The sequence below is a fragment of the Alosa pseudoharengus genome, unplaced genomic scaffold (genome assembly GCF_046254945.1).
Source record: "Alosa pseudoharengus isolate Yale_2024_CS ecotype anadromous, Long Island Sound unplaced genomic scaffold, YU_APseudo_1.1 YU_APseudo_1.1_scf_7, whole genome shotgun sequence".
Classification (NCBI taxonomy): Eukaryota; Metazoa; Chordata; class Actinopteri; order Clupeiformes; family Clupeidae; genus Alosa; species Alosa pseudoharengus.
In genome coordinates this window covers 8429079-8449711 of record NW_027468859.1, presented here as the reverse complement: position 1 = coordinate 8449711, position 20633 = coordinate 8429079, and the positions used below count along the sequence as shown (strand labels likewise).

At 42.1% G+C, this 20633-nt stretch overlaps 1 protein-coding gene across 3 annotated transcripts; it reads right to left on the bottom strand.

Moving 5' to 3' along the window:
• Window positions 1–586: 586 nt before the first annotated feature.
• Window positions 587–18883, bottom strand: ppm1ab (protein phosphatase, Mg2+/Mn2+ dependent, 1Ab). Of its 3 annotated transcripts, XM_076272945.1 has the most exons (7): window positions 18481–18883; window positions 16437–17382; window positions 15861–15978; window positions 10616–10727; window positions 8516–8573; window positions 7905–7955; window positions 587–7645 (listed from the first exon to the last, which is right to left on the bottom strand). In XM_076272945.1, exons 2-6 carry the CDS (start codon window positions 17361–17363, stop codon window positions 7908–7910), a joined length of 1263 nt encoding a protein of 420 aa, XP_076129060.1. In that variant the 5' UTR covers window positions 17364–17382; window positions 18481–18883; the 3' UTR covers window positions 587–7645; window positions 7905–7907. The 3 variants fall into 3 exon arrangements, with proteins under 3 accessions (XP_076129060.1, XP_076129059.1, XP_076129061.1); XM_076272944.1 differs by having other exon boundaries at window positions 587–7955; XM_076272946.1 differs by lacking the exon at window positions 7905–7955 and having other exon boundaries at window positions 18481–18881.
• Window positions 18884–20633: the final 1750 nt, after the last annotated feature.

Genomic DNA, 20633 nt, shown 5'->3' with positions numbered 1-20633 from the left:
ATTTTGGCTTAGTGTTTTGGTAAGCGGGCACAAATGACTACATTTAGGGGCCGTTTATACGAGAAAGATTGCGAAGGAAGACGACAAAATATTTTATCATAAGTGCCTTTCGTTTACACGGCGACCCCGCCATCAGGGCTTGAAGACGCAAAAATCTGAAGACTCCTTCCAGAGTGTAGAGTTTTGAAGACGACCCGGGTTCCGTCTCCGTCTAAACGGCTAAACTAAAGATCCTTTATTACCTCTCTGGCTAAACTGTCAAATTAGAATGTCTGCGCGTGACGTACCGGGGTTCTATCACACCACCACCCAGCGGTCTGGAATGTATATCCAATCGAATATCACATACTCTTGCGTCTTCATATAAACAAAGATTTCCCCCAGAGAATGCTCGTCTAAACGCAAATAAAACAATGAAGACGAGACGCCACTTCTGCGTCTTCTCTTTTCATCGTCACCGTATAAACGTAGCCTCAGAGAGAGAAAGAACAAAGCATAAAGAGAGAGGAAGAGAGGGGTGGGTGTGTGGGAGTGACCTTGGGCAGTGCTGCTGGACATGACGGCAAAAGAGACAAGACATGCAGTATGTTAGCAATCCATTTATTTAGTGCCGCGTTTTCTAAACTAGAAACTCATTTTCAAATTCAGAGGCAACAGGGAAAAAAAGAGAAAAGAGCTCGAAAGAAAATTAAGTGGAGAAGGAAACAAACAGAGAGAAAAAAAAACAAGCAACAATTAACACATCAAGGAATGCAATTTGTTCAGCTGACTCCAAACAGATGGTCATTGCTGGGGCACTGACAGAGAAGACGCGAGGAAAAGGGAGAAAGAGATTTTTTTCTCTCTTTGGAATTAAGTACATAATACAAAATATACAATTACCAAGCCATTGTGTAAAATTCAACAACAGACAATCCTAAAGAAGCAGGAGGAGAAAGGCAGGCTTAGGTTACTGTTGCATCACACAACATACATACTGGGAGCAGGGGAGTACATTATATCTCCTTTATTCATCTGCCATGTGCACACATGAATACTAACATGAGCAGTCTTTTTTTTAATGTGGTTTAATTTTACATTATCATATCACAGATAAAATCATCATCATCAAAAAGGCAAACAAAACAAAAACAACACAAAAGAAAATACAGAGACAAAAAAATCTCTCAATTGAAGTGTGCACGTGTTGCTCTATAGCTAAGCTGTAGCTTATGACATAGGTACAGTCGACATAGAAATGACCAACTTGATGAGTCAGATCACGTTTCCAAAGTTTGGATCGTGTGACTAGTCTCAAAGCAAGCTGGGGTAGAGTTCAGTTCATAAGGCAAAATGGTGAGCTTATCAGTGAATTAAAAGGTTTACTGGGCAGCTCAACAGTGGAGCTTGTCTGTTTTTTTTTTTTTTTTTTGCCCATCTCGGTTGCTATTTTGCTTATTTTGTTTATTTGTTGTTGCTGTTTTCTTTTTGTTGCTGCTAGCAAATATCTGCCACTGCCGTAATTTCTTTAATTCACGTTCAACCGCCAAAGTAGAGCACAAAGAAGACCATTAAAACAGTCCAAATGTCTCAGCTGTTGTTCTTGTTTTTTCCCCCCCTGCCTACCCTATTCGCTATTCATCAACACAATTGGCTTGCTGTTGACTTGATCATATTCAGGGTAGGGCAGAGCAAATTGTGGTTTGGCTTGGCCTTTGCAAATTTAACCTGCTGTGGCATGGCCCCAAAAATTTAGGGAAATGAGGGGAGGGGAAATTAAAGTCAACAGCATAGTACCGGGCCAGAAAACAGCAAACAGCAATTGGGCTGTTTCAATGACTACTCCCTTATGAGACACTAAGAAGAATATCTCATTTTATTTTTCATCTTGTTAACTCTGTTAAAAAGATTGTGTCTATACATATCTTTGTTTTCTGTTTTCATTATTACTGTTTCAGTGGCAGATTTAATAGATGTTACCCTGTTGCTGAATAATATTTTCCTCTGAGTATTCTTTTTAAAGATCACTTTTTTTATGTGTGTACAAAATTTTGTTTTGAATATCCCAGAAAACCTACCAATCAGTGCAAATACAATTTGATTCAAAAACTCTCAATAGTGGTTAATCTTCCAAATAAGTCAAGTATTTAGCCTGAATATATTACTCTTTTAAAATCCTAATAAAATCCCATTTTTAATTTCCTTGATAGACAAAATTAAGGGGACATCTGTTAGCACATACAATGTAGGGAACAGATGGTCGAGAAGAAAAAGGCTACTCTAAGGAACCATATCTACCCTCTAAAGGAAAAAAAGATCGTATAGCTACCTATAAAGACTCTATAGGTAGCCATGGTTCACTCTTTAGTTTTTCTACTTCTCAAATTCAATAAATAGAATATTGATGTTATTAGGGAACATATATCAAAACATTCTCTATTTAGCACAGTTCACACACCCATGCTTATATCCACAACCCTTAATTCCAAAGCCACACAGATTTAACAATTCGTTCAAAATAGGGATACAGAGAGACAGTGACATACTAAGACTGGGAAAAAAACAGGACTTGGGAGAAAGGTAGGGATGAGAGAGAGAGAGAGAGAGAGAGAGAGAGAGAAACTGCCTCAGATCAACACAAAAGACATGTCAACAAGTTCCACATCATTCCCAGTCGGGCAGCAAGAGGAGACGCACTAAGTGCTTGTGATAAACGCTCGTGAGGTACTGCGGTTCGGCTGTATAGCTGGATCAGCACATGTAATAAAAATTAGTCTTCAGGATAGGGAAGAAAATCAACCATTGGAAGAGGATATCTTTTGTGAGCCTCCATTTAGCTAAAAGGGACGACTCAAAATGATGCCATCCAACACAACAGCAAGGCCCTGGGTAACAACCAGCAAACAACGGGGCCATTATAAGCGGTTTCTAATGCAGGCAACATACAATGGAACAGCACATTTTTTGAGGAGCTTGATAATGGCAAAACCTGGTTAAACTAAAAGTCCTCCCATTCGGTAGAGGCAAGTCATCTTAAGAGCAACTGGCCTCACTGCATGTGCTAAAATTGACATTAGCCTGACATTACAACACAAAGTACACAGAGAGAACAGAGCCTTGCAAAAACAGACGGAACTATCATATCTGAATAGCTTTTAAGGTGGGGCAACTGGGGGCAACTTTTTTTGAACAATGTTGCTGGGCAACCACATAGCCAGTTCCAGATGGTCTGATTGGACCATGGCTTCTGCTGATTAATAAAAAATCAATGGGAACGTGCCCGAACAACAATAATCAGGAACACCGCCCTGCAACATTGCTCAAAAAGCTGCCAAGTGTATCATCAGCTGGAGTTCATGGAGCTCAATGCACGCAAGATTATACAATCTAATGTCAGAGATTAGCCAAAAAAGACAATCAGGGTTCTTCATTTCCAGAAGTTACGCAGTCATGACCATGTGCAGCTTCTGTAACTAAAAAATAAAAATCACTACTTAGTGATGGTGCTATTGGACTTAAGAACAACCAAACTCGTAGGGTTGTGTGTGGTCCTTTCGCTTCCTTCCAAAATAAATCTGAAGACTTGCTCAAGGCTTCATATAGCTGAATCAAATGAATTGCCTATAAGTCAGTAACACAGAACTTAGAAATTTGAAGTTTCAAACACAATACTATAATTAATAATTTTACAATATAATTATATTTACTATTAATTTATAGTTCAGGGGGAGGTTGCATATATGATCTCACAAAGCTCTCCATCCATCCCTCAGCTTGGGGGGAGGATGACAATGGCACTCAGCATCTGTGAGAGCAAGGCCACTTGCTCATTTTCTCCATACACACAAGAACGCAGGAAGAGATTTCCACTGGGTTCCCTGGCGAAGCTTACTACGAAGCTTAGGCTACATCATCAAGCATTAGCACCATTATATGGGCATGTGAAGAGGTACTGAACTCCTAAAAGGACTTGTATGTAAAAATATATGACAAAATTATGCTTGTATAGGCATCTGGCCGTATGCAGAGAGCTGGTGAAAAGAAAACCAGTTTCCATGTTATTTGTTGTCATGTGGCCTTGACAACATCATTTAGTCAACATGCATTTAGACTGCTAATGGTTTCCAAAGGAAAAGGAATACATACATACAAGGCAAAGCCACAGTGAGCTTGGGGCTAGGCCTATTGTTAACAGGTCTACAGTAGTTTGTGATGTGTGCTATTGCGCTATAAATTTGGTGACAACTAATAACGGTGAGCCTCCCACGAAGTACCTGACTGGCAGAAAAAGAAAAAACTGTAAAATATAATACAAACTATAAAATATAATAATAGGTGAACTTCACCATGCTCTTGCTAACACAAAACTGTGGAACTCCCCGAGCACCCCTTCACTGTGTTTTCTGAATCACAGGGAACTAGGAGGAAGGTAGACTTTTGAGTCCTCGTTAATTGGCAAAGGAAGGTCGAGGAGAGATCACCAAATTATTATTTTTTTCCCAACCAATATTCAACTTTTCGAAAAATTCATAAAGGGTGGATGGGGTGAGTAGCATCATCTCAAAAGAAGAACCAAAAATATCACTTAACATTCACACTTATTAACACACACATTAAAGCTGAAAATATAATACTCTGCTCGTAAGGGAACAGAAACACGCATTCCAGGCAATCCACTGAGACCCTTGGTAAAAAATAATCAAGCTTGTGAACTTTCCTACCTCCGCATCTCTGTGCATGAACAGCTCCAATACGAGGGCTGCAACAATTAATAGAGTAATCAATTAGTTGTCACCTTTTAAATTATTTGGAATCATATATCAAATTTTTATATAGATCAAACAACTAATCGGTTAATCGAGAAAATAATCAAAAGATTAATCAACTATGAAAATAGGTTGCAGCCCTATATTCAACGCAAAAACACCTCCTTTTCATCTTTCATGGTCGCACCTCTACATTTCTGACAAAGTCCAGCTCTGCCTAAGTGTACGCACCAATCACCATTTAAAACTACCGGAGCCTTGTTTGAAATATGAAAGAGCGGTGCGAGGACATTGAAATAGATTAAAGCACAAGACTAAATCAACTCCCTCCACATATGGTCTTTATTTGATTTCCACACTGTTTATGCAACTCCGTTCAGATGGCTTCAGCCTGTTTGCTAAATTAATATGAAATTTCAACACACACACAAGTCTGAAACTAATTTTGGTGACGGCGATTAACCTACATGCAAAATTTGCAAGTTTGCAAGGCAGGTATTCATTGGACACTTGGAAATGGCAAAGGAGGACAAGACAAGTCAGACAATTTCCTTAAATATTGGAAAAAAATGACACGCTGACATTGCTGTAAGTAATTTCATTAGTTACGGTTGCAACTCATGAATTCTGCATTAGCCAAACCTCTATTTTTCACCTTACAACAGCCCTTCGTTTCTTGTCTGATTCAATTAACTAAATCACAAACATGCAAAAGCAACACCATGGAAGAACTGATATCTATGCCCCTTGGTGTCAATATGCAACGTTATTTAGCACTGAGGTGACACCCAGTTTGTCAAAAAAATTAAAAATAAGTAAAAGGATCTTGATCCTACCCGATCAACATAACATCATGAAATATAGGGCATTCCGGGCGTACATTGGCAATGTTTGAAACTTAATTTTCCCTATTGTAAGTCAGTTTAGCACCAAAATGAGTCAGAAGCTGTTGTTTTAAGGTAAAAAAAACTGCACTGTGTTGCTTTAAATGAGGCTGCTCTAAATCAGTAACTTCTCCGCATTTATCCATGTTACGGCCATGGTAAGATTTGTCAGAAAGCCACGTAGAGCATCAGGAGCCTGTGCTCTGGGGGTGTACTGATGCACCAGACCGATTGGGAATTACACTCTCTACACACACCCACTATTGCTGCATGGGCCTCTGAAACTGGACTCTAGGTTTGAAGACTACTGTGGACAGGTAATGAAGGACAGTAAGTAGTATGATAAGGTACATTTCATTATATGAAGACAAAAGGTGGATCTAAGCAATGGCTGACATGAAGGACATTCCACTCTGCTTCTGTCCTGAACACCTGAACTGCCCCTTTATGAGCCAAAAACAACAACAACAACAACTTGCCATAAACAAAGAAAATGGAAAGAGACGGAGTAAGAGGCAGTTAGTGTTTTTTTTTTCTTTTTTCTCTCACTTTTCTCTTTAACAAAGGACAATTCGCTTCATGTCTAGCAGGCTGGCAGGCTTCATTCACAAGCAAAACATAAAATAAAAATAGTAAAATAACAGGAAAGAGAGAAGGGGTAAAAAAGAGTATGAAGACGGCCTTGACAATACATACTTTTTGCACTCCTATACTGTAAGGGTGAGGAGACAATCACAGGCCTGCAGTGGCGAAGTCATCCCTGCTGGCAATCACACAATGATGGCGCCCTTGCCATTTGAGAGGGAGCACATATATCCAGATCCCACTTTTTTTTCTCTCTCGTTGCGATCGGCCAACGCAGGCATCGTCACCTGATTGCACTCTCACATTCACACTAGCTCAAGGATAGTGGTTCACTCAGAAACACACAAGCGGACACAAACACGCACACACACAAACACACAAACTCTCTTTAAAAAAAAAAAAACATACACAATCCAACTGGAAAAATGGATGGGGGGGGGGGTGGCAGAGAAGAACCTGCATTGGGGAGATCAGAGGGGCGTAAAAGCCAGTGTAAGGAAAAAGGGGAGACAGTCAGATAGAAATAGAAAACACAACAATACAAATATTTTACCTTTTTTTTTATATCACAATTGTGATTTTTTTCCCCGTGGTTGACCCACAAAAGTACCACATCTCAACATAACCTCAAAGAGCAAAGACTTGGGAATCCTCCTATTATATATCTTGAGTGATTTCCTCTTTTGTTTGTTATCGGTTTGTTTGTTTGCTTGTTTACACTTCATCACTAACTTTGTTAAATAGAGGCTTCTTATTTTGCCAGTCAGAAGGACTACTGCACTTCACAGAGACTTTTTTTTTTATTTGTAAATGAACACATAAATCTATCCCTCATATACACACTCCCACCAAAACGCATACAAATGCATCGCAAAACACATCCATTCAAACTGATCCAAACAAACCCACAACCACCCTAGTGTAACCCACCCCCATGTACTTTCTAAGGTGCAAGAACGAAGAACCCAAACCAAATCAAACACTAAAAAAAATATATATTAATAAAAAATACGCCCACCACAAATAGAAGCAAGTGAGACAACCGAGGACATGGATCAGTGCGGAGCTTCCAAGGAGGACTGTTGCTGTGCAATGCTGAGGGTTAGGGTTGATGGCCTGGTTCTCAGTGAGGGGAAGTGGTTGCTTGTGCTTGTTGCGGGAATTGTTCCTCTTCTTCCTCCTCTTTCTTATTCACCCCTTCCACACATCCATCGTATTCCCTTCTTTTATACCAGAGAGAGCTGTCCAGGCAGTGGATAGAGGATGGATGGTGTGTGTGTGTGTGTGTGTGTGTGTGTAGGGGTGGGTGGGTGGGGGTGGGGTTGGTTGTGGCTGTGGTTGGTCTCGAATTACAAGGTGGCATTTGTGAGATAACAGTGCTTAAGGGATAGGCAGGCTGTGTTACCACATGTCATCTGTTGATGCTGAGTCCTTTAGAGAGAAAAAGATGAGGAGAGAGAGAGAGAGAGAGAGAGAGAGAAAGGGAGAGAGAGAAAAACAAGATAGGAGAAAAACAGAGAAACGTTGATAATATAAAAACAATAAAAGAGGGGGAGTGAAAGATAGAAACTGGTGTACAGTGAGAAAGTGTACGTAGAGAGGTAGGGACGTAGAGAAAGAGAGGGAGGAACAGAGAAACAGAGGAGAGAGAGACAGTGGAAGAGTAAAGGGAGGATTTCCCTCTTCAGACCTTCTACAGTCTGGAGGTCCCAAACGCTCTGCCCTCTTTGGTAGCCCCACACTGAAAAAAGGGGTGTTGAGATACAACGTGTAAAAGACCAAGGAGTGGCTTCTTATGAATGCTCAAGACCACTCACTTACTACTACCAGCACCTGACTAACTTTATTAGTGAAACTGTGAACAGGTAGAAGTAAGTTGAGTTCGGAAACATTCACTCATTCACTACCTAGTCTACTATAGAGTGAACAACAACATGGTGGCTATTCACTACATGTTCACTGTATAGTAGACTAACAACATGGTGGCTATTCACTACATAGTAACTGAGTGAATGTTCTGAATGTTCTGTAGGGCTCATTGTGGGACAGAGGAGACTAGTAATTCTCAGGTCACCTGAATGTCCCGTATTAAACAAAGGCTAAATACTTAAGCATTTTTCCACACGAGCCTCACACTTTTGAGCTGACTCATGCAATGTTGTAATGAGGGCTGGGCGGGGGGTGGGGGGGGGGGCTTTAGAGAATGAAGGTGGATTTTTTTTTTTTTTTAGGTCAGCCCTATTGCCCTTCCTCTCTCTCCCCCTGCCGATGTCAACAATGTGCCAAGGAGGTTGTACTCACTGTGTCGTCGCCTTTGTGGGGATTGAGTCTGTTGTACACGGCCTCCACCACACTACGCCTGGGGTAAGACAACACACACACACACACACACACACACACACACACACACACACACACACACACACACACACACACACACACACACACGAGAGGTGTTTGAATGCCAGGCAGACACTAACCCTGAAAGGCTACTCTCTCTGTCTGTCTTTCTCTGTCTCTCTCTCTCTCTCTCTCTCACACACACACACACACACACACACACACACACACACACACACACACACACACACACACACACACAGCAATGGCCGAGACGCTAAGTGAAGTGTTGGGAGGTGAGGGGAGATGGGAACTTTTTTTTTTTTTTCTTTCCTTTTTAAAAAAAAAGAAATAAACGCCTGTCTGGGTATTGAACTGTGATGAGCAATTTACCCTCTCCGGCTGGTTTCCAAGCAACCTGCACGCCAGGGCGCAGGAGCGTTCTACCTTGTTTGAAAACAAACACACGCAGGCGATTATCCCAATCATTTATTCAATGGGGTCCCCAATTATGTACTTGCCATTGCTCTTGCTTTTTTCCCCCCTCCCTGTTCTCCTCTCACGAAAGGCTCTCAAGAATTTCATTTTCAAAAGGACACAAAAACCAGGAAAAAACAGGAAAGGACAAGAAGCAATGGCCTTCACATGCAGGGGGAGTCCAAAGGTTGCCTCCTCACCCATCCTCTATTCTCCACCAAGAAGTCATATGAGAAACCAGAGGACGTATTCAGGACGACACGCAAATTAAAAATGTGGCATGAAGCATCGTGATGTTATCACGATATCATCCGGCCACGAGGTCTCTGGTGCTTCCTGGTCCCTTCCAAACCAGGGTGCCGCCCCCCTCCACCTTCCTAAAATAATCCAGGAGATCTGCGACGGAAGCTATCGTTGTGACATATTTCCAGCGTGTCGACAAAAGCTCCTTGTGAAAAAGCAGGCGGCGGGCACACAGGAGAGTAAGCTACGGCAGGGTGTGAACAGTAACCACCCCTCTTCCCCCGCACGCACGCACGCACGCACGCACGCACGCACGCACACCTCGGCCAGTACTACGCATGCTCCTCCAGCAAGCGACTAGGTGTGAGCAGAGGGGAGGTGGCGCACATACGGTAACCACTGCGGCAGCAGCGACGGCACCACCATTTCATTTTCCCTGCGCCCATTTAATATTTAATTACATATGATGAATAATTTAACAGCAGAGGAAAAGATACAGTAGGGTGTGTGTGTGTGTGTGTGTGTGTGTGTGTGTGTGTGCGCGAAAAGGTACCGGTTTATAAACAGGAATGGATCGGGCCATGTTGCTGACAAACATAATCTTTAGAGGGAAAAAATAAAAACGAAACAGACACGCACACAAACAAAATAAAAAAAAACACCACAGGAATTCACCTGGAAAAACGGCACAGATAAGCTATGGGATCAGATAGAGAGAGTAACAACACAGGCACAGGGTTTGGGTTTCAGGGTTTCAGGGTTTCAGCGCCGCGTCCAGGTTCTGTTGGTTTAAAACATGTGTGAGCGGATTGAGTGAGCAAGAGAGTGGGAGCGAGCGAGCGAGCGAGAGCCTAGAGATCCATGAGCCTCGCTTTATGAGTGGCGGCGGGGCTAGAGGAACACGCTGAGTACTCTAATGAGCCAGCAAGCCAGACTGGGCAACGCTCTCTCTCTCTCTGTGTGTGCCACAGAGACGTTAATTACAGAAGCACGCAGTGAAACACAGCTGCAACCTGCCAAATGCTGTGAAGAGGACATTAAAAGCCTAAAAATGGGCGATGGATGTTAAAACGCTTTAATGTAAAAATGTTGTTAGTTATATAAAAAATATGTTCCATTTATATGCTGGAGTATACAAAGAAGTGTTTACAGCCGTACTTCAGTGCTTCAGAACTTGGTTAGGACTAATGTTTTAATTAATTAAAATGGGGATGGGGGGTCATAAGTCATACATCAACCTGTGTACTTTGGTGTGGTTTAACTAGTTATGCATGACTGTAACTATATGTATGTAAACATGGTATGTAATGTGTCCGTGTGTGCGAGGTGGGTCACACTCACTTGCTGGCCAGCTCTCCCCCAGGTGGGAGGTTGGGGATGCTCTCCGTCGCTAACGTATGCATCACATGGACTAAGTCCGGGGCCCCCTCGTCGCCCTGCTTCTTAATGATCTCTGGGGAATCACAAGGACTTCTGAGTAAGTGGGGTTTGTATTGCACAAGCATCGTTATTGAATTAAGTGTAAAGTTAAACTAAATATAAACATTTAATAAAATGTATATGTATTATATGCATAACAAACATAAAGTGAGAGAGTGCAAAATGAGAAAAAAAAGGAACTAACTAATGACTAAGAACCAAAAAAAGATCAGGAAAGTTGGCTAGTGTCATTACATGGTTGTCCTTTTTGGCTCATGAAGTTAGCCTAACTCTTACTGCACAGTCCTTTCCTTAAGCTAATACCTCTTCTCTTCTTTCTCTATTTGTTCAAATCTTCGTCTTCACATCACAGTGGTGAGACTACCACTTTGATTATTCTTTTCAAGTATGGCAAATCATGATATTGGTTTTCTTTTGCGTTAATATTCGTGTAAATGTGGAACGAACTCCTGATTAGCATTAGCAACTAGCCAAGCTGCTGCTTGATGCAAACCGGACATTTCAATTCAGGAAGTACAAAAACAGCCCCAAAATGCTCAGGAGGTTCAAGTAAATAACTTTATTTGAATACATCATTTCTTTAATGACAACTAATGAATGACAACATCACAGTTTGTCACTACAGTTTTCTAATACTTGGGTGCTTGCTAATATACAAATAAAATGTTTCTAAATCAAAAACAAATTAAGTACTTGGTGCCTAACCCTGATTCAGTTTATTAGTCTTCTAGGAAAACAGCTTTAGTAAAATCTCTTTTGAAAACGAGCTCTAGAAAGAGAGTTGCCTTCCAAGAGGTTACAACTAATAGACATGCCACAGCCCATAGGGGAAAGAGAAAGAGTGAAATAAAGAAAAGTAAAGATAAATTTTATACATAGCACAAATCTCCATGCTACCCATTCTGAAACTAGCAAATAAGATACAGAGGGAGCAAAATCTCTTTTTTTGTGGGAAGATGAATGTTTTTTTCCTTTCTTTTTTTAATTCCCCACATTAACTGTTGAGAACAGCAAATATATGCAGAAATGTACGATGTGTAATAGATTATATAAATATTATTTCAGTAGCTCCTGAATAGTGCAAATTTTGATGTTTTACTGTAATATACGAGAACAAGGCATAACATTTCAGCTGACACAGTAAACACAGAAACAAATGTAGTGTAACATACAGACGGCTATCCCTCCGAAATGGAATGTGAGGATTTTTTTTTTGGTAAACTATGTTTAAAAAAATGAAAAAGAAAGAAAGAAACAATCAGGAAATATATCATTCACACTAACATAACGGCTTAAGTGTCTGTTGCTGCAGCTGTTGCTGTTTGTATGTCAGTATCGACCCGAGACAGAGACTTCAATGTGCCTCTTCAATGAGATGTGGTGACTGCTTGGACGTTGAGTCGCAGCACCAACAAAAAAAGTCTGCTTTTCTGCAGGGGCTGATCAACTCCTTTCCATAGCACCACCACAGTAAAAGTGCAAAAATACAATCCCCCTTCCACAGGACACATGAACAGATTCAATCAAAATTCTCAGCAGACAAACAAAATCCCACAAGGTTTTTTTTTAGTCAAGTGACACTCTGCTACTCAAAGGTCAGTGTACCCTCTTAGAGTCCTACTTGTTTTAGAAAAAAAAAAAAATACATAAACAAAAACAGCTTAAGCTTTAGCATGGCCCACGTGGATGGGCAAGGCCACTCGAGCTTGTTAGCTGGAGCTCTCAGAAAGTCAGCCTGCTTGAATTTAGATCTGATTCCTTTAATCCTTCAAAGCCAGGCAGAGCACTGTCTGTTGGACAAATCACCACCACCGTAACGGTAAGGCTCTGGGCTATACTTCAGTTACTGGCACAGAAAAAACCCCAAAACATTTGGCTACAAATTGTTTAATTTCTTCACAAAGATGGGACACATTTTTATCGTGCAGACCAGCACGTCCATGCTCAAAGCGCGCGCACACACACACACACACACACACACACACACATACACTTTGGCTATCCAAAACAAGTCGATTCACTTTCCATTACTCAGATTTGGCTTGAGTCAGGTGGAATAAAATGACGCTGCCTTGAAAACCTCCACCAGTATAGGACAGTCCCTACATTGTCCTTGCCCCTGCCAAAGAGCCATGTTTGTACAAGAAACAGAGCCCAGTGCTACACAGACAGGGCTATGCTTTATCTTTGCCTCCAATGTTGACAGTTCTCAGCTGTTTTCAGGTACTTCAGCTTGCAGAACTGCAGAGACAAACCAAATTGTGGTTTTTATGGACTTCCAAATGAGAGCTACCATATGTGAACACCAAGGGTTTTAGTGTCTAGGCTTCCAGTTAGAGCACCTTATTATTCAATTTGTACTTCAAGATAGCTTCCTGTAAGGGAAGAGGTAAACAATTGGATTGGTCCCGACAAGCACCAAGACAGAAAAGAGTGATAGAGAGTGCCTGTGAGAGAAGAAAATAGAGAGAGAGAGAGAGAGAGAAAGAGAGAGAGAGAGGGTGAGAGAGTGCTGGCTCAAACACAGGGACAGAAAAGAATATAAGAGAGAGAGAGAGAGAGAGAGAATGAGTCAGTGGGAGAGGGAGGGAGAGAGAGAGAGCGCACTATGGCTCTGCGTTGGGGACCGATTCCATATAAAGACAGGCACCACGATAAGATGCGAGACTGGTGGTGGGAGAGCCCCATGAGTAATCATGCCTCTCCCCTCTCTCTGGTGCGCAGGGAAAATGGCTGCCGGTGGCACACTGACCAGCAGCCTCCACAGAACCAGGCAACAGGAGGGGAGGTATGGGTTAATAATAATGGACTTGGCTCTCCTGAGTGAGAGGACAGCAGAAACCCAACTTCATACACTCGGGCCTATCACTGCGTCAACTTTGAGACGCCGGGCCCTATTTTAAATTCTGAGCAAAGTACAATGTCTAACTAAAGCTTGCTTAATAAGTTTAAAATAATAACGGAAAATCTATTTGCAAATTTAATGCCATGAGGGCATCTTAAGCACAAACAGTGATGGGTCAGCTAATGGCTGTCTCACACCACACGATGCCGTTAGTTCGTGCTCAAGAACTTTGCTCGCAGACAGACTTTGCACTTTGCCCAGCATTTACATAAAGGGAACACCATTAAGGCAGGACATCAAAGGTTGTAGCTGACTGCTGACAACACACACACACACACACACACACACACACACACACACACACACACACACACACACACACGCCATTTGTGATGGCTAAAGGAGTTACTATGTACAACACAACCATTGTAATGTGGGAAAGGGGAAAAACTACCTGGTCACTGTTGTGGCTACCAGTGACCATCATTTTGAGAGGTGCTTTGTGTGATGGAGGGCTAGCTCATGTGAAAGACAATTTTGCAAAAGAAACCCTAATGCTACTGACTGACTGGGTCCCTCTCATAGTGTGTTAACATCTCCAAAATTCCTCCCATATTACTGTCCTCACGTTCAACCCTGAAAAGAACATCCATAACTTAAGACAAGCCATGATGAAAAAAGACAAATGTTGGTGTGAGGCAAAGAAGCAGTAAACATCTCCCTTATGCTAATAGCATCATTACAAATGTCTTATACAATCTTTCAAATACTGCGTTTAACTTCGAGACATTAAAAAACACTGAAATCTCCAGACATTAGATGACGTTAGTAAACAGTTCAAAAACAATTCGCTGCAAACTTCTACGTCTTAACAGGACGGGGTTGGGGAGGAGGGAGACGAGAAAAAAACTCCAATAATAAAAAAAGGTACTTTTTTTTTTTTTTAAGAAAACTGGATAAAATGGTTTCACGTCACATCTTCTCACAGGAATGTGACGTGCTGGTCAGAAAGACATGCTGTGGGGTACCAGGCATGCATGGGGGGATATCATCTTAAGGATGATTTTATTCCGAACCCCCCCCCCCCTTTCCAAAGTATTACTACTAAAAAATGAACCCTGGAGTAGCACAGGTGCTGTCAAATCTACCACAGCCAACTGAGTTTAGAAGGGTTAAAATAGAGAGGGGACGTATCAAGAACAGGTAAGGCAATTGTGTGTCGCATTACAACTAGGCCTACTGTTTTAGAGGCATGCAGAATTCGACTAACTTCAAGGCAATCAGGTGTCACCATGACTACAGGTGTGAAGAGATCCAGAAAAAAAAAAAAAAAACACCCCACCACAACTAGGCCATTTCTCACACTGTTAGCATACGGTGACTACATCAGTCATTTTCTGATGGTGACTTTACTACAACAAATTAGTGAGAAAACTAACGGCTGTAGGCTCAAATCAGTGGCAAACACCAAAGAACAACAAGAGCACATGCTTGCACAAAGTGACGCCCTAAGGCAAAGACTCTATACTAACAGTAACGGAACGCACAAACAACCAACGAAAAACACTTCACTGACTAAATGATGACAGATTTGGTCTTTTTTTCTTCTTTTCCTACAAATTTGTTAACTCTACTTCTATTAGCAGCTTCCATTGAAGTGTGTAGGAGAAGGCGGTGAGTATGTATGTGTGTGTGTGTGTGTGTGTGTCCGGGGTCCTAAGCCACTCCTTTTGTGAACATTCCTTTGACGTGATTGCACTACCTCTGTCGTAGCTAAAAAGGGTATTCTTCCACACCACAGTGTTTGTGTGGGGGTTGACAAATACTGGAAGAAAAAACAAAACAAAAAACATGCACCCATCAAATGTGGGATGCAAGTGTGTGAGGATAATTTGGTTTAGCTTTAGCCTAAAATGCAAGAGTTGCATTTACTTTTGTGTGCTAAAAATTCAGACATATATTCAGGCTTATTAGTCACTGTAAAAAGACAGAAGGTTTCCAACTTGACGTGAACTTTGCATTCTCTTGAACGTGCCTGGCTACACAGGCAAAGACACGCTACATTGAGTGTATAAAACGTGTGTGGGTCAAACACATCAATAGCAAGACTTTAGCAGGCAAATTTTTTAAGTGGGGTGGAGAGTCCTGAAGCTAACCTGTCTATCTTTGCAGAGGGGCCAAACGCCACCACACAACAAGGTCACGAGACTAATCAAGAATGCACTCACTCTCTCTAATGTGTCTCTCTTTTGCGCTCTCTGCAAGTGCAAAGTTATTTATTAGCCTTTTTAGATGCTCCACCTTCTACTCTGCTCTGCAGGTACTTATCCAGTTCTGCCTCTCTCTTCACAGCTTCAGGGGAGATCTTGGGGGCCCCGGGGAAGCAAACCAGTACCACGCTCATGTTGTCCCGGCTTCCCTGTGGTCAAGGTAAAAAAGATGACAGCAGAGAATTAATGAGGATCCAATCCGACCTGTAAAAAGCCTAGCTGTAAAATAGCCTAAGAAAACATTACACTTGCCATACTAATGCTTGGGAACAAGCTGGAATATAAATTATAAGTAGCATAATAGTTTTTAATAAGTAGCATTACCGTTATTCACTTTTACAATATGTCAAAAAGGATTCTATTGAAACACAAGTAATAGGTAATATTTCAGAAAACATAAAATCGCCAACATTTCCAACTTAATTGACAGAGAGAAAGAGCCAATACTTATGATACATTTCTGGCTCTCCATCTAGAATTGATATGTACAAGCAAGTACATATCATTCCAACCTTTAACCTGCAGACAACCACACAACTACTATACATATGCCCACAGGCAAGCCACAATCTCTCTGGTCAAACAGCGCTTATCTTTGTGACCTTACCTTGTACAAACAGGTGTCGACAATCTCATTGCACACACTCTCCAGGTCTTCGGTCACCTCAAGGCGGGAGCGCACAAAGTCGCATAACTCCTCATTGCCCATGACATCCCAGATGCCGTCGCAGGCCAGCACGACAAACTCGTCCTCGGCATCGGAGCGCTCAATCTCGTAGACCTCAGGCTCGGGTGACACCAACTGCTCAGTGGGGCCCTTGCCATGCACGCACTTGTAGTCGAAGTCGCCAAGGGCGCGCGAAACGGCCAACGAGCCGTTGACCCTCTGGATCATGACGGAGCCGCCAGCATTCTGGATGCGTTCCTTCTCCGCTGGGTTGCTGGGCTTGTGATCCTGCGTGAAGAAGTGCACACGGCCGCCGCGGCTCAGCAAGGCTCGTGAGTCGCCGCAATTGATGAAGTAGATGTGGCGCGGCGAGATCATCACGCCCACGGCCGTGGAGCCACTGCGGTCGGCGCCGTGCTTGCGCTCCGACAGTGCCCGCATGTGCTCGTCGATCTGCAGGAAGCCTGTGCGGATGCCCTTCTTCACGCTCTCCACCGACGGCTCTGTGAACTCTGAACACTCCTCTCCCACACAGCCTCGTCCTCCTCCACCACCACCACCACCACTAAGACCGACACTGACACTCCCACTCCCACTCCAGCCTATGCCTCGAAAGTCTGGGTTGCTGGTGATGTGATCCAGCAGGTGTTCGCAGCAGTAGCGTGCCACCTGGGAGCCTGCGTGTCCGTCATACACGGCGAAGAAGGACCAGGGAGCCAAGCCGTTGGGCAGGCCGATAACTGCAGTGTGCGCATCCTCCATCTCCACCCTCCAGCCCTGCATGCTGCTCAGTGCATAGCGGAGGCCGTTGCCCTCACCATGCGAATTGTGCTTCTCCATCTTTGGCTTGTCCAGAAAAGCCCCCATGTTCTTGTTCTGTTTATTTCTGAAGACAAACAAACAAACAAACAAAAAACATCAGAACGATATTAAATCACTTTGAATTATGCTTAGAATTTAACAGCTAAGAAGCTTAATGCTTTCATTCAGAATGGACATCAATCAATGATTTAGTAAGAAACATAGGTGATAAAAAATAACACAACATAATTGCCTTACTATCACAAATCCTAATGGATCCAGCTGACTTTATAGAATGCCACAAAAAATAAGTTTTTCAACAGGGTTAATCAATCAATAAACGTAGACAGGGAGGGAGATTGATGGTCAGCAGCAGTTGTCTACTTTAACATGATTACATCATGACATTTTAGCTAGCGTTAACTGTCAAAACTAACAAATCAATCAATCATTACAGATGTCTGCCCCTGCCTCTTTTAAACACGTTTACAAGTTAAGTCAATATAGACCTCAATTTCAAGTTTAACAACACGGAAAGAGCTGTATTCGTTGCTTGGCTACAAGTGCGTTCAGTACACTAACCTTAGCTGCCATTGGCTAGCCCGCTGGCTAAAAGTGACATTCGAGTTAATAACATGAACGAGCAATGTGAATAAGCCACTATGACAGTCACTTAGCTAACTTGATAAACTGGTGCCGTTGCAATGTAACAACATTAGTAGAATGTCTGCTGATATTAACTGATTTGTTATGGATGTAGGAGCTAGCTAGCAAGCAAGTTTTGGTAGTCGTAAATGCTAGTCAGCTAGCGATAGCTAATTAGAGAGCAAAGACCATAGGCAAAAACTCATATTTGAGTGAGGCTGATGGACAGCTAACAAATGAATGGCTGAGCTGTTTACAATTAAGAAAAGTTAAATATCTGAAGCACTATCGCCACTGCAATTGTGCAAATAGTGCTAATAAGGCTAAATATTGGGGATTTATCGACATGCGTTTTATGCCTAGCGACTTCACTAGACGGCCTGTTTTTCTCCCTTGAGCCCTCCCTTTGGCTGCAACTGGATGGTTGGTTATGCAACTAGCATGCTAGCTATCTACTTAGCTAACTGTCAGAGAGCTACAAAGAGAACAGAGTTCCATCATTGACATTCAAGAAAATTGAGACAATTTCGTCACTTACCGTTATCCGTATGCTACGATTTGCTGTGTGAAACCATACAGAAAAAGAAGAGGGTGTAGCTAGCAGCACAGTGGCTAGCAAACTATACTTAGCTGAATGGTTGCTAGCTAGCTTACTGCTGGGAATGGAACACCGAGGGAAAAGAGGGATCAGAGCGATTGTAATGAAGGGGAGAGACCGCCTTCAACCGGCTACATTCAGATGGAAAAAACATGGTATCTACATGGGCCAGTCAAAGATATATTATTCTTTGAAAGCTTTATGCGAAGTATTAGAGAACCATACTCTACGTACATATATTTCCCAATGAAGCATATCAGTTGGGTGCCCAATTTTTCCTGCATTACCTACCTAAACACAAGCTATCACTCTTCTTTCGAAGCCCGGATGTAGGTAGGCCTGCATACAGCAGGTTGCGTGCTTCTGAGAATTACATCATCACATACTGCACAGAAATAGCATCAGTTTTGGAGACAGAAATGCAGTGGGTGTCAACGAAAACAGTAGGGCTCAGCGGCAGAATTACGTGCCTTATCATTTCTCTTTTACATTAATCACGGAGTTCTTATACAGCCTGTAAATCGTTGGGTTATATTGGCATGTTTATATATATATATATACATCTGTCTTGTTTTCAGATCTTGCATTATTTATTGTAGGCCTAGGCCTACTTTAAGTCCACAGTAGACTGCTGCCTAATTCAACGTCTTTGTTGGCCTGATCAAATTGTCAGGTAGCCTAGCCCAGTGGTTTTCAAAGTGGGGGCCGGGGCCCCCTGGGGGGCCGCGAGGGGGTGCCAGGGGGGCCTCAGCAAGTTGGAAGGAAAAATAAAAGCAACAAATAAATACATTTGAAAAGTTTAAAATATACCTATTACTATGAGGATTGTTATACAATGGCATTATACTTTAATAATGTGACGCATATCTGAACATTATATTTCCCATGATAATGACTTGGAATAATAGTATAGCGATAGCTCTCATATAGCAGAAAGCCCCAAATACAATTTTTACACACTGTATGCTTCATCGCAAAGTACTTGTGGCTAAAATAATTATTAGGATTAGCTTAATGTATTTTTACATTTGCCATAGTATTGTCGATAGGTTTAATAACACATCAAGGGGGTCCTTGGCCAGAACCTAGTGGTATTTGGGGGGCCTTGTCGTGGAAAAGTTTGGGAACCCCTGGCCTAGCCTATAGCTTAAATGTAGGTTGGCATACAAATGTTTTTTTCATACATTTCAAATATAGGTCTGAAATGTGTTTGCCATTTGTTTGAGATACTACAGGTAGGCCTACTATAGGCTAGGCCTACATCACACTCACTGAATAGCAAAATTGACGTGATGGGATAGCAATTCACAATGCCTGTGACATTGCCCTCTGCTCTCCCATTGCCATTAAAACCCATAAGTGGGGCTTGATGATCTTCAGAAGCAGCCAAATATGCTAATTACTAGGGTAAATTATTTATCTTGAGCTGAGGGGTCAACATTAAAAGCTAAATTAAAGACAGGCAAGTCCACTGGGTGACTTGAGTGTCTGCTTCAGAAGGCTTTCTGCACTTAAGATATATGTTGCTCAAACACCAAGTGCATTAGGCCTACACCAGAGCAAGGGATGTTGTTGATTCAAATTTTTCATGATGATTCAGTGTCACTGAATGAGTGTTGCTGCTATCATGTACAAAAACACAGAAAGCCCTAAGGCTAAACCTGCTAGTCTCAAATGGCTTTACAAAAGCTTTCCTTTATGATGAACAAAAAGCGGAACAAAGGGAAGTCACATTTCAGTCGTTGTTGATGCTAATATGTATGGCGGTGGTAGTGTAGTGGTTAAGGAGCTAGGTTAGCATGCAGTAGCCTGGAAAGTTGGTTCAATTCCCAATTCCCTCTGTGCCCTTGAGCAAGACATTTAACCCCAAGTTGCTCCGGGGACAATGTAATCCCTTGTAATATAGTTGACATATGTAAGTCGCTTTAGATAACATTGTCTGCTAAAAGAATATGTGTAAATGTATCAAGAAGTTGCATAAATACATGAATAACAGTCCAAAATGTTTCTCAATCTTAACATTTGTATCCTGCTGGCCTATTAAAACTTACTTAGCCTCAGGGAGCTAAAAAAACATCTCTGTATGAGAAGAT

Coding starts and splice junctions, on each gene's coding strand:
- ppm1ab (XM_076272944.1), bottom strand. CDS start 17,363: ATGGGGGCTTTTCTGGACAAGCCAAAGATGGAGAAGCACAATTCGCAT. Junction 8,574..10,615: donor GGGGGAGAGCTGGCCAGCAA/GTGAGTGTGACC, acceptor GTCTTACCCCAG/GCGTAGTGTGGTGGAGGCCG. Junction 7,956..8,515: donor CCCACAAAGGCGACGACACA/GTGAGTACAACC, acceptor CCCTTTTTTCAG/TGTGGGGCTACCAAAGAGGG.